The sequence below is a fragment of the Battus philenor genome, unplaced genomic scaffold (assembly GCF_028537555.1).
Source record: "Battus philenor isolate CCGP_79_NKW_IND1 unplaced genomic scaffold, ilBatPhil1.0.hap1 SCAF_18, whole genome shotgun sequence".
Classification (NCBI taxonomy): domain Eukaryota; kingdom Metazoa; phylum Arthropoda; class Insecta; order Lepidoptera; family Papilionidae; genus Battus; species Battus philenor.
Window position 1 is genome coordinate 5,186,211 of NW_027181680.1, and position 13,948 is coordinate 5,200,158.

Genomic DNA, 13,948 nt, shown 5'->3' on the forward strand with positions numbered 1-13,948 from the left:
TATTTTCATTAATCCATTTGATATACTTTTTTTTAAACCCCTCATGTGTGTTCATTACTTATAATTTATTACACTGTATAACATCGTACTGATACGGAGAAGTAGGAATTATAATTAAGAAGTTTGTGTTGTTAAAATTGCATATATCGGCAAGAACACTCACAACTTGGACTTACGGCGACCACAAGCCGCTTCCAATTGAAAATTTATGGAGGAGGCCTAGGTCCTCCAATGACCTACGGCTAAAACAATGATGATGACCAATTTGATGTTAAACTCTTGAACAGGTTCGAAAGCGTTTTAACGTAACGTCTACATACAAGATCGCAATTTACTTTGAAATAAAAAATATTTTACTATTAAAAATCACCGACTAAAAACCTACACTTTTTTAGTTAAAACCTGTGTATGTATCAGTATGTTTTAAAGGTGTTAGAAAAATACACAAACGTATAGTACAGGGCTCGATCCCCCGAGTTCTTTACCTTGCAGAGTACGCCGAAGAACCAAAAGTATCTAATTTAATGTTTTTAATATTTTACATAATTCGTGTCTGCGCATACTATTAACTGTTTCATTAAAATTTATGAGAGTATAGTAAGGTGTTGATTTTTAAAAAATAAGATTTTTTATTTCCGTAACAAATCTTCTAATAACATTTGAAGTTATCATTTCAACTATCATAGCTATAAATAAACCGTCATTGAATGTCAGAAGCTTCAGTTGTATTGACGAGAGCCGTTGCCCGCAAACGTCACTTTTGACAAGTACTAAGGCCGTCACTCACGAGCCGTCCGTTTCACGTTACAAGCACGTGACTTTAATTGCTCTTGACAGCGACTGCCACAGTCCCATAGAATTAAACCCAATCTCCCTCCCATCCATATACCCTTTGAAAGTTAAAAATAAAACTGTTTTGATTATTACTTTATCGTATTGATCTGAGAGGGCCATAATGGAGTTCACCTTTATAAATGCTTTGAAGAACATATAATTTTAATTAAAACAAAGAAGCAAAAGTAATTTATATTGTTTACTATTATATCGTCAAGATGTCATCTAGGTATTCGGAAACATACGTGAAAACGACCCGAAGGTTTCAAAAAACTACACGTGAATTTAGCTATATGAAACTTCCGCCATTTCTTTTCGAAAGTTTTGCTTTAAATCAGCAAGTGTTATATAGGTTTCATAAGTCTGCTCTTGAGATGTCTCTTCAAAAAAAACACTGTGCGACAAATTTGGACTTTTTTAATTGGCTTAGCATTTTACTTGTAGGAATCCGTTTATTTTGTATTTCTTGGATGTTATATTTTGATTGTAATTTTTTCGTAACAGTGGAAACTGGATTTTGAAAAAATGTATATACTCGTTAGAAAATGGTACAACTTAAAACATGATTCCATATTGGCAAAATAATTTGAATATTGTAGGTAGCCTTTGTAAAAAGTTTTTTTATATATATTTAGTTGTAACTCTATGAATATTTTAGTATTTTACACTTGTGGGTGTAAGTATTAGCAAGTTTAAAATAGAGAAAGAAATGAAACGCAAAATTCAATTTCATCACTTTATTTCAATGCTGAATTGAATATTTTTATTTCTATACAAACAATTTCAAAATTATATGTCCTTATTGACTACTTATAGAATATTAAACGAAATGTATCAGTCATGTTTTCCATCTAGAACATTTCTTTTAACACAATAATGTCCATCACCGCGCCGTCTTAACGGGGGCCGAAGGGATACACTATTACATACAGTCTGCCAAAATGTCTGTTGTCGCCTTTACTCCAAATCACTCGCAGATAAGTAAACTTAAGAGACACTTAACACAGATAAAAAAGCAAATGTATTGTAATTCAATGCCTAGAAAATTATTATAAAAATAACAACATCAAATGCTGATAGAAAAATTAACGAGTGATTCATAGTACAGGAGACATATTGAAGCAGTATTACATCAAGTTTTTATCAATATTGTTAATATATATGTTTCACATACGACACATCACACAGACCAATGTTATTTGCTAATTTATTATAAAACACTTAGGTACATCACTTTATCTTATTCGCTATAGTTTATCAATATTAAGGTAGCAGTTTAAAATCCCTTCCTATAGTCTCACAGTGTTTACAGTACCGACTAATTTTGTTATTTCAAAAATTCTATCTAATATATATCTCTACAGAGTTATTTGAAAGCTTCGTACTGGTTGCACCGTGAGACTGTAGAGGTCAATGCAGCCCTAGAAAAATTTTATGGCAGTGTTATTTTAACTCATAGGTGACCATCATACTTAAAAGTCAATACATTATAGTAAAGTACACAAATGGTCGTCTTTGAGCTCTACATACGAATAATTGATCCGTTAAGACTATCAATGAAATACACCGAGTTACATTATTTAATTTATTTAATCATCTTTTACTGGAATGTAGGAATGAGAGACATTTTTACACATTAATTTAAACCTAGTCATCAAATATATCATGATGGACTTCATATCTCTATTAAACTCTCTCTGCCCTGTGCCGTACAAGCTACAAAATAATTATAGCGTAGTTACGAAACATGCAATGTGTTCTGAGATCTACAGGATGTTTTAATTCAACTAAAGTTACACAACGAAACTTAATTATGTTAAATTAATTACAGTGAATAAGAACTAAAGATAATTAGCTACATGTTTGTAACAAGATTAATCATTGAAACACTCGTTTGTAAATGGTTTGTAGGGCCGTTATTGAAAATTATTATCAGTTATAAAACATTTAGATTTAACAAGTAAATGTGAACTTATTAAAATCTGCACAAGCATTTGTATAAAGTGGCAATTTTTGTTATATATAGAATTGCAATAGCGTAAAGATATAACAATAAAATATTGAAGTACTTAAGCCTAACTTTAAGGAATTATTCTTCCTTATGTATTCCAAAATAATTTGAAATTATTAATATTTAAAAAGAAAAATTGTGGAATACAAAATAGAAATAAGCAATAATTCTAAAATAAATAGTTGAAAAAAAAAATGTGGAAAAGAAAAAAAACTTTCGAAATGGTGGAAACGGCTTTTATAAATGTAATTGATTTGCTATCAAAGAAAATGGACTTACGCGAACAATTCCAATAAAATTTCTTGAAATATCGCCCGCTGTTAGTTTAAAAGGATTGAACTCGTTCCCACTTGATCCAATCTAGCCGTTCGATATCGTTTCTTACTGAATTGAATTGCATCTTACGGTTTTGAATTCACCCACTTGCAAAAAATCCTCCTCTACAGTCTAACCTTCCCGCTGCAACCAGAATTCTTTCATTGATTTCATTGAACTTACTGGTTGCACGGGACGAGATGATCAAATATTCAGAATTACATTATAGACCAAATGTTACTCATACAATTCGTTGATATGCATAATTATAAGACACCTTGTATATTTTCCTAACATTAACCGTACAAAAGTTACTTTAGGACTATCGGATACTAAGTTAGTTGTAACGACTCCTCTCAATGTACATATTTACAATTTAGGCCTAATAAACACACTTTTAATCAATATTTATATTCCTATTTTATATTATATACTTAGTTGGAGAATATGAATTTTTATTTAGTTAAAAGTGAACATGTTTTTATTGGGAAATAATAAATTTACGCAAAATAATTTCCGTATCTCCTAGAATTACGATAGCGATTTGCAAAATGAAAAATGGAAAACACAACCCAATCTCGTGAATTATTAGCTGCAAGCGGAAAAAATAAATAGTCGTACAATTAATATTATATTTATTTAGTCCTTTTCATAACTAAATAACTATTTTGTAACACATGGCCGAGTAAACTTTCATAATCACTGTTTAAAACTCTCATTACAGCTTCTCTTCATAACTCCCACATCTGGACGCTATAGTTACAAAATCAATTGTATAAATAATATTTTCCAATTAATATCTATGGTTGAAAATCATGTAATAAGAAATTAAAAAATACAAAAATAATCTTACAAACTAATAAATATGAAACAATGGATATCCATGTTGGGTTTTATAAGACTTCTACCATAGATACATTTTTTAAACGTGGCAGAAAAAAAGTTACTACTTTCGATGCACGGTAGAAGCTTCTAGACCGGAAAACATTAATTAATCTTAATAAAGAGAAGAATAATGGCACTAACCCTTTAATACATACTTAAAACTTTATATTACGACACTGTCATAAATGCTGCCAATCAACAATACTAAAATACCGATGATCGATTAAGTCGAATTCAATAAAAAACATAAACCTAGCCATATAACAAAACAAAAAAAAATGATTGTTCTAGAAAACAATTCACACGGAATTCTTACACCGAAATCTTACACAGAAATCCGCACTCTTTATATTAATTACATAGAAAGTTACTTTACACGGAACAATTACGTAGAAATAATTTAGGCGTATCTACAACGATGCCTAAACAACAGTACAAATCAGTCATTTCTTAAAACATATTAACACTTTAAATTTTATTTTTCAAAAATGTTTTATACACATCGACAATTTCAAAATACATAGCTAAGCACGCAAATCTTGCTCTTTCCGAAATCGTTCTTTCAATTTGTTATGTATTTCTTCTAATATCTTTTCTATAAACATTAATGGTTTTAAGTAATTCTACACATCGAGTAATTATTTAGATATACTCATAAAATAGTTCGCTTTCGCGACAACCCTAATTGACAGTTTAATAAACACTGAAACATCCCTCCCACTTTATAACGTACTACAATGGAATATATGTCCAATATGCACAATAGTAAAGTTTAGGGATTATAAAGGTGGTTCGGAATTAGCCTAGCGATACGTAAGTTCCATTAAAGTTAAGGCAGGCACAGTTAAAGACGAAAATATGTATATTTTAACTGAAACGAAATCACTAAATTTAAATAAAACTCACAAATAAACACCACTAGTGATTATTGAAGCAATGTTCGATTGTTATTGTAGTTTTTCTTTTCACAATTATACTTTGCAACGGGAAACTATACTTTCGTAAAGAAAATCATTCGCGTACAATTATCACAGGCTTTCTCCGGGAATAGGTTAGTTACCTCCAGAACGGTGGGTCCAGTGATTGACTCGTTCACAGCACTGTCACAGCGTCCAAAAACACAGGTCAAGATTGAAATAAAATTAAAAAGAAACGCTCGCAGCGGTAAGGCATCTCGAAAAGCTTGGTCTTCGCCGTATGTCGCCCAACCAAGCGCTAAGTTCAGGATAATCATATCCTTATGCTAAGGTTACTTAAATTTGAGATTTGGCTGGCTACACGAGCCAAGCGTGGCGCTAGCACCAGGATTCCTCGTGCGGTGCTCTCTCATCTTCCGAGTCTCCATACATGTCCGCTAGCTTCCGGAAGCGCGGCCCGAACGTCGATAGGTAATTAAATTTGAGATCGCCGTCGTCGGTACCTGAGAAGACAAAAAGAAACTTCAAACAAAACGATAATATACACACACACCCATTTTTCATTTAATTTATAAACAAAACTATAAATCATTTAATAGTATTTACATCGCTGTAACAGAATTTTATTACACAGAGAGATTGGTCGTAAGTGAAATAGCTTTAAGGTGAATGTATGACGCATTCGTTAGAAAAAGCATTAAAATTTTTACGCCTATTTCCAATCTCCCTGTTTAAAGTGTTCGCTCTGAAATATGTCACATTGATTTAATTTTTCTATAGGAATGCGACAGGTCAATAACTCTTGTAAGTTAACGTAACTTGTTTTCTTTAACAAAATAATAAAAAGGAGAAAGCATTCATGTGTATTTATATTTTGATATATATTAAGTGTAGTAAACGGTGTAATTAAAAAAATAAATTGAACAACACTTTTTGCTATATACGGTTACAAAAAAGGTGTGGATGGCAGAAAAAAGAAACCAGAAACTGTCGTTCATTCGACTCGTAACTTGATATAAAAAAGATTTTACAACACAATTTGTTTCCCGTACATGACCACTATATTTTAGGAGCACAGCAGTAGTACGATCAACAAAAAAGTATAAAAAACTCACGATACACATCCGATTTGTTGAATACACGACGAATTGGAAAAGTTTGTCCCAAAGGACTGTTTAGTAATTTGATCAATTTCCAATATAAGTCTTTGTTCAGATCCCGAGGATCTTAATTTAATTTTATATTACGAATAAACTGATTAATATCCATGTTTCCCTGTGGTTAACTCACTACATATCCACTTGTCTAGTACAGGATACAGATTTTTTAAAAAAAATAAAAGTTTTTATTCCAAAATGACTTACATAACAAAGATAACCATGTATTCTTCACAAGAAAAACTGCAGGGCACCTACTTCTTTATAATGTTAATTCGCCATTGGTTTTTTAACCAATGGCGAACCGAGAAAAATTCTATCTAAACAACCACTAGTTTTACTACCTGCATCGGTTTTTAACTAAGTTTTATGAGCTCAATTATTTCCCAGGAAAGGGCAGCTTGGTGGCCAAGCACTTATATAGCTTAGGCGAACTCTACATGGGTCAGGCGTAGGGGCGTCCTCGGTTTAAGCCGTCCTCACATTACTTGGTAACTTTCAGTATGAAACATGGACGCATCGCTAAGCTATAGCACTAAGCTTCCGACAATCTAAATAACGAGTGCTCAATTTACATGTAGTTAACATCCTGTGATATTGACGTGCGATAAGACGTGAGAGTGAGATTTGTTTCATGTTATATAGAGATTATACATTTCTGTATTAAATTTAACGATATTATACTGACATTATTTTATAAATTCATAGTATTAAGAGAATATGTATCAAAGAACATAGTGTTTACAAAGATACCAATTTATTCATAAATTTTCCGTAATAACAAATACATTACGTATTGTTTACTGAAAATTTAACAGAAATAATATTTTTTTCTATATTAATTTCAATAAATGAATTTCACGGTAAAGATAAATTGGCAAATATTTCATCTAATATCTGTTACAATACTAGAAGTGATAAAAAAGAAGATAAATTATTAATAAAAATCAGGATGAAAAAACTGTCCCACTTTGAAAAAAAATTACTAAGTTAAGGTTTGTATTAAAAATGAACTTACAGCTTGCGAGCGAAGAGAGAGAGCCACTTGTATTGCCGTCTCCCTCGTAGGCGTAGTGCCGGACATCGTCGTACGGATTAATGTCCGGATCCCGGTCGAGAACGGATTTCTTATCGTCAAGGAAACCGGAAATATCTGGCGCTGCTCCTACCACTAAAAAAATAGAATAAATAAAAAATCGTACACGAACCTATAGCACAAAAACAATAATAAACAAAATACGCAAAAGATGTCACAAGTCGATAGCGAACGGTCATTAAAATACTTGGCATTTGATTTGGATCTTCGGAAAAACGAGATGTTCGCTGTGTTTAGTTTTTCGAAGTGTTATTTTTGTCAACCCCGATGACCAAGTTATTGGAACACTATGCGTTAAAGAATCTGTCGGATTCTGTTTTGTAGAGCATTGCACTCTATAACAGAACCCAGCTCTTCTTTTGCCCATATACCAATCCAAAAACCGAGTACCTCGTATGAGCAGTTGAAATGCGTTCGCTTATACATATACATCAAAAGCTTTTATATTAACTTCGCTAACCGGGTCATACTGCAGAGGATTAATTAGAAATAGTTCGTTATTATTGATTTATCCAATAGAAAAGTTACTCGAAGCTACTCACATAAGTAAGTTAAAATATAAAATTTGAAGATTAAGATATTTCTCAGGACTAAAAGATTGAATCTCCTTTATATGCCTTTTATCCTTTGGACGTTAAAGATATCCTACCTTGATATCTTGAGAAAAGTGAAGGTACTATTCCTATAGTTCACGTCCACTAGTCTATTATACCCACGGAAACCTCTTTGATGGCAGCCCTCTGCGCTGTTTGAGGGAACCGGGTAATTCCAAGTTAACAATTACCCACAGTCCCTTGCACTGTCTTATTCTGGATAACTTCGAGGCATACGTTGGCCACTAGGTACTAGTGACATGGTTAAGGTGGCGAGAAGGCGCTGGATGCGGGATATCGGCTGATAATGGTATCTGGTGTGAACAACATAATAAGCTGTTCTTACTACCTACAGGGGTAGTGTGAACCTTATCGTGCTATGAGAATAGTTCAAGACCACGTCGACATATCGTCTGCTGATTACATTGTATATGCCAATCTTATGAATTCATACTTTAGTGTGTCATGAAATTTCGCAGTGGGGACTGGCCACTACAATTGTCATTATCTGTAATGAAGTGTGTAGTAAACTTTTATACCTGGCGCTTGCATAAACGTAGCCGATCGGTCGTTGTCCATGGGCGGCCCGTCGTACATCTGCCTCAGCACGTGCAAGTCGTACCCGGCGTCGCCTTCGCCGCCACCCTCGTCCTCGTACGCGATGATGTTCTCCCTGATGTCGTCCAATTCTTTTTCCGCCCACGCATCAGCCCTGCGACGATGGACCACCACAGCTAGTAGTAGAACTGCAATAGAATAAATATTTTAACTTATGCCATTACATCAAGATGCTGTTACAACAAACATTACACCAAATACCGCATTATATAGAATATGAGGCCAACAGTTTAAAGTGTTTTTATATAATAAGTCTCTTTTGTTTTTGCTTTATATACACCAATGCTTTAAGGGTTTTGAAGTCGATATTTTGTGGGAAAGCAATAAATCAACTGCATCAAATCAAGATACTATTATCTTGATTTGATGCAGTTGATTTATTAAATATGATATTATATCTATAATCTGTTTTTAATAATAAAATATTAATTGCATATTTTAAATATATTCGTATTTTGTTTATATATACCATATCAATGTATTTTTAATTTATTTTTATTATTTTCAAATTATTACGTAGGAGCAACAAAATATAAAGCAAATGCGTTTCCGGATTCCTCCATGTAATAATTAAAAAAAAAATACTACGAATATGTCCTTCAAAAGATTTAGATGTTTTGTCACAAATTAGAATTAAAAAAAATCAATTATTAATATGCTTTTAACTAGAGGCACATGTATTAGGAATATTCGAAATTATAATTAATTGCTCATTTAGAATGTATGTTATATAGCCCATCCAAAAATAAAGAAAGGCAAGATTATTATTATTCAGGTAGTCAAAAAACATTGCATGCAGGCTGCTTCCGACCGATCCCATTGGAAATCTTTGAGGAATGCCTATCTCCAACAGTTAACGTCATACAAATGCTAAAATGATACGACGAAACTCAAAAGTATATTGTTGAGCGCACTTACTGACTAATATCGCGATGCAAACTAATATGGCGACGAGGAAATTAGTGTCGATGCCGAAGGTGACCGCAGTGAACATGCTGCGTTGGCAGCTCGGGTCGGCGTTCCGATGCACTGACGGCTCACCCAGGTTGTACATCTATATGAAAATAATACATATGTTATGTTAAACAATTATGTTACCATTATTATGGCGTCGTCACCGTGTAAAGAAAATTAACTAACTGTATATTACAAAGCGACATCTGTGCTGATTAGCACACCATTTTAAATTTTATCCTAAACTGTGCAAGTTTTCTCATGATATTTTACAGCACTGAATATATAAATCGCCCTTAACTATAAAGTTACTAGGATCCTTCTGCTCAATAAAATCCACTTGATATTTTTGCCTTTGCCTTTGAGCTTGAACGCAAGCGAGCGTGGTCAGGAGAGACCCGCTTCGCGCCCAACTACCGGGTAGTCCCCGCATCGCAATGCTACATAACACTTCATTCACTACACTATACGTTTAGACGGATGTGAACGTTATTGGTGTAACTGGAATATAATCATCCAAAGAAAAATTTCAAGCTCACGTAGTAAGCTCCATTCCGATGAAGCTGCACAAAGCCTAAATCGGCTAGCAGCAAAACGTCAATTACATCAAATGCACGTGATATTTTTTGGTAAGTGCTGTAAATTCATTCTATTTCGGAGCCATTATACATTAAATGTCAAAGCGCAAATCTTAAAAGTTATTAGTTACACGATGTTAGGCCTTAAGTTGACAAGTACAAGAGTAACGTAACTTGTGATGCGATAGGCGTAATCTTGTTTTAAGTGTAAATGAAATTAAACAGGGCTTTTAACAAGCAGCTTGTTTAATCATAATTTATCTTTCTCTGTATGTCCCGAGATTTCCAACTATCCATTGACTCATCACGATATCTCTGGAACCATAAGGCATAAAAACTTGAAGTTCGGTATGTTACAAAATTACACTCACAAAAAACTGTGCGGGTAGGGGAAAGTCAGGTTTATAATTTTAAAAAGGACGATCTCTCAATTTTTTATGTTATGCCGCAATCGTAGTATTTTTAAAGGAGTTTTATTACTTATATTAGTTTCTTCCAATATAATTATTTATTACCTGCTGTTATGAGTAACTCTTTAACAAAAAATATATTTATGAGATTTCCTTGTTTCATCAACTTGTAACATCGTTAAAAACATACGTCAAAATAAACAAGATGAACTAAGGTTTTTGGTTAATTTTGAGTAGTGTTCTGATAACAATTTACAAGTAGCTGTGCGTCGATCAAGTAATTGCTCGATCGGCGCGTTTATGTAACCATTGTCCCGTAAATAATTCTATTATATTGCGGTTACAGTTACTGTTTAACGGTCCGGTCGAAGGGATGTATTCAATAGAATAAAATATATATAATTAATATAAATATCTAGACGACTGATCGTTTTGTGAATGTACTGGACAATTTATAGTCAAGTCTTGTAATTTTAAAAGAAATTTAGAGTACCAAATCTGACTTTAATAAAGTGGTTTAATTAATCAACTGATGATAAAGTTATACTCAGAATCTTGGTGCGCAATTTTCTGTAGTAAGAAAGTAGACAGGGCCTAAACAGTCGACAAGAGGCTTTTTTATTAATCCTTACTTATTATAAAACATTAATCTAACAGACATAGCTTTTAATAACTCACAATATTATATGTTTTCTCATAAGCAGTACCAGTGTTTAGGTCTTAAAAATAAGAAGTAACAAAAGCATTTTTTTATATTGTCCATTTTAGCGTGGTTACAATTTTTTTTTAATTTAAAGTGGAATATGCAAAAATTACTTACAAAATCGTTGTACGTGAAGTTGCTGATGCAACCGACGAAGTGTTGGTTAGTGGGGACATGCTGCCAGCCGAAAGTCCGGGCGAGGTTCTGGAGGTCAATACTAGCGCCTCCCAGTTGCAGAGGAGCGTTTACTGTACAAGAAAATATAAAAGATTCTTTACATCTTTACATAAATATATTTATGTCGTGTCGTTGTCGGCTCTTCTTTATTAAAACCGACTCTAGTCGCGCGGTGCCCCTTTTATACGTTCATGGACAACTAACGCCATCTGTCGACGTCGTCCGGAACTACAGAGCTTCGACATATTTTTTGCAGATAGTGCTAATAATTAGTACATGCGTGCACGAACCACGCATTGATTATGGTGTAGGGAGCCTGGATACGGCGATCAGGGCTGAAGAACCGCGTAGCAAGCTTGGGTTGGCCTCTTACAGGCGTTCACCTTCACGAAGTAGATACCTCTCCATACCCCAAAAAAATTTTAATGATCATCTCAATGCTGATATAGATATCCACTTCAGAAATTAAAAATATAATTGGATACTGCTTAACTTACATGAAATTAAAGGTGAAACAAAAAATCCTGATGAAATTGAAATGTTTTATGAGCGAAATCCTAATATTAGTATACGTCAAAGATGGACTCTTGGGTTTTCATTTCGTTTCTTTTCAAAAACTTTATACTATATGTTATACCTGAACCTGAGAAACTTCTAGAAAATTCATAATAAGTGTGACGATATATTTACCGTTAAGTATTTCTCTGGGTCCGGTCGGAGCCGCGAGGCTCATGCACGTCGACAGTTTGCATCGATCCACGAACATCTCTATGGAGCTCCTCATCAGGACTATTTCAATTAGATGAGGCTTGCCATCGGCGACGTGAACCACGCTGTTATTTAACCGAGTGGTACCAGAACCGTAATTCACCAGCAGAACAAGGAATCCTTCAACCAGCTCTAAAGACATGAAATCTGCGAACAAAACATGACAATTTGTGAATGTGTAACAGTTACTTCATTGAAGCAATACATTGTTTATATTATTATTATTCATTTCAGTCGTATGACGTCCACCGCTGGACATAAAGCTCCTACATGGATATGCATTAGGATGGGTTGAAAACTGCCTGAATCTAGCATTTTTCGTAGATGGACGTTCTGCGCCCTACTCGCTGGTCCGGGGTCTCTACTCCAGAACTTTAAGGTCCCAACGGCCATCAGTTCTGCGCTATATAGCCTACTCACTGCCATTCTTGCTCATATATTGGCTACAAATAAAAAAAGTTACAATTTGCTGTCCCAAAGAATAATCAAAATAATTTTATTTGTATTAAATTTTTTGTAATAAAATTTTACATTATATAATGTTAAATGTAAAATTTACAGTAGGGACGGACGTAGCAGGGTGCAAAACTAGTATAGTATAAAGAAATCCCTTATAAGCTCTACTTGCTGTCAGGTCGAACCCTATTCAAGTCACGTCAGTCATATAACGTATCAAATAGTAATTCGATGAAATGAAATATGAATTAATCCGCCAAGTAAATGCGATGAAGCGAAGGGCTCAAAGTACGTCATTCGTTAATCTTCGTTCAATTTAACATCGATAACACAGCCTACTTTCATTATTAATAGTACACTATTAAGGATCTGAAATGAGCACATATTCTAGATATTTGTGGTACAAATAATACGAGTTATAAGTTTTTACAACAGTGAAGCATTATACATCGTGATACAATGTATGTTTGTAACTACTAAATACATTGAAGTTATATGTGACAACTGAACCGCTTTGAGTTAAACATAAATTACACATTGAAGCCAAGAGGGAGCTCGGCGTTTTCCTTAGAAATATTCATTATACACAAACAAAGCAGTTCCGAGGACTCTGCATTAAATAATCGAGGCAGGATTGTGTAATTCTCATAACAACGCTGTGTATAGAAATGAGTGTGTTATCACGCAACGATCACCTTCATAAATCATACGACACGTACATACCTCTGTCTGTGCGTACACGTCAGTCATTACGCGATCATTAAAAATTCATTACAGTTGTAACCATAGAAAAGGAGTTCATAACGACAGAAACCTTATTGGTTAGGTCCCTCGCAAGCCAACGGGTTTGAAATTACATTCTACTTTTGTTTTTTCTTTTTTTTCTGTCGCTCATAGGGCTGTCAGATGTTCGATACGCTCAAAAATTTTATTGTTTTGCACTCCTCCGAAATCAATCATGATAAAATTTTATAATAGGCGTGTGTAGATTCCTATACATTTTTTTGTTCTTATTTTAGTAAAATTAAAGTTAAAAACAGACTGTGCTTTATATTTACGTTTTACTAAACTGTTAATAGTACCATTAGGCAGCCCTGATGAACCCCTCGTTCGTCGGCTTAGAAATAAAACTTCGTTTCGAGCTCTTATCCAAGGCCCATTGTGGATTTCGTCCGGAAATCATTATTCAAGTTGTTACGCCAATCTACTGTGACATATTCATTGTAGCCAGTGACATTGTTACGCTTTCCCGGGGAAGTTAATTCCAGTTAAAGACTTGGCTGGTTTATTCGAATAAGTTTACAATAGTTTCATTGTGTCTTAAGTTATGTACTAACTTATTTTTCTCGCAGTTATGTATTTTTGATGAACGGTCATGCAGATTACTCCATTCCGTGCGCAGCCATAAATATTATGTATACATACATAATATTAGTATGCGTAAAAGACAATGCAAATGAGTTAAAATACAACTTT

At 33.8% G+C, this 13,948-nt stretch overlaps 1 protein-coding gene across 1 annotated transcript in view; it reads right to left on the reverse strand.

Annotated features, from left to right (window-relative positions):
* Nucleotides 1-1,568: 1,568 nt before the first annotated feature.
* shg (shotgun) overlaps nt 1,569-13,948 on the reverse strand; it is a 276,010-nt gene continuing 263,630 nt past the window's right edge. The window contains exons 19-24 of the mRNA XM_068763776.1: nt 11,939-12,163; nt 11,189-11,319; nt 9,345-9,480; nt 8,348-8,554; nt 7,138-7,290; nt 1,569-5,465 (exon numbers count right to left, since the gene is read on the reverse strand). Of these exons, the coding sequence (XP_068619877.1) occupies nt 5,341-5,465; nt 7,138-7,290; nt 8,348-8,554; nt 9,345-9,480; nt 11,189-11,319; nt 11,939-12,163 (977 nt within the window). The 3' untranslated portion in view covers nt 1,569-5,340. The remainder of the gene's footprint in view (nt 5,466-7,137; nt 7,291-8,347; nt 8,555-9,344; nt 9,481-11,188; nt 11,320-11,938; nt 12,164-13,948) is intronic.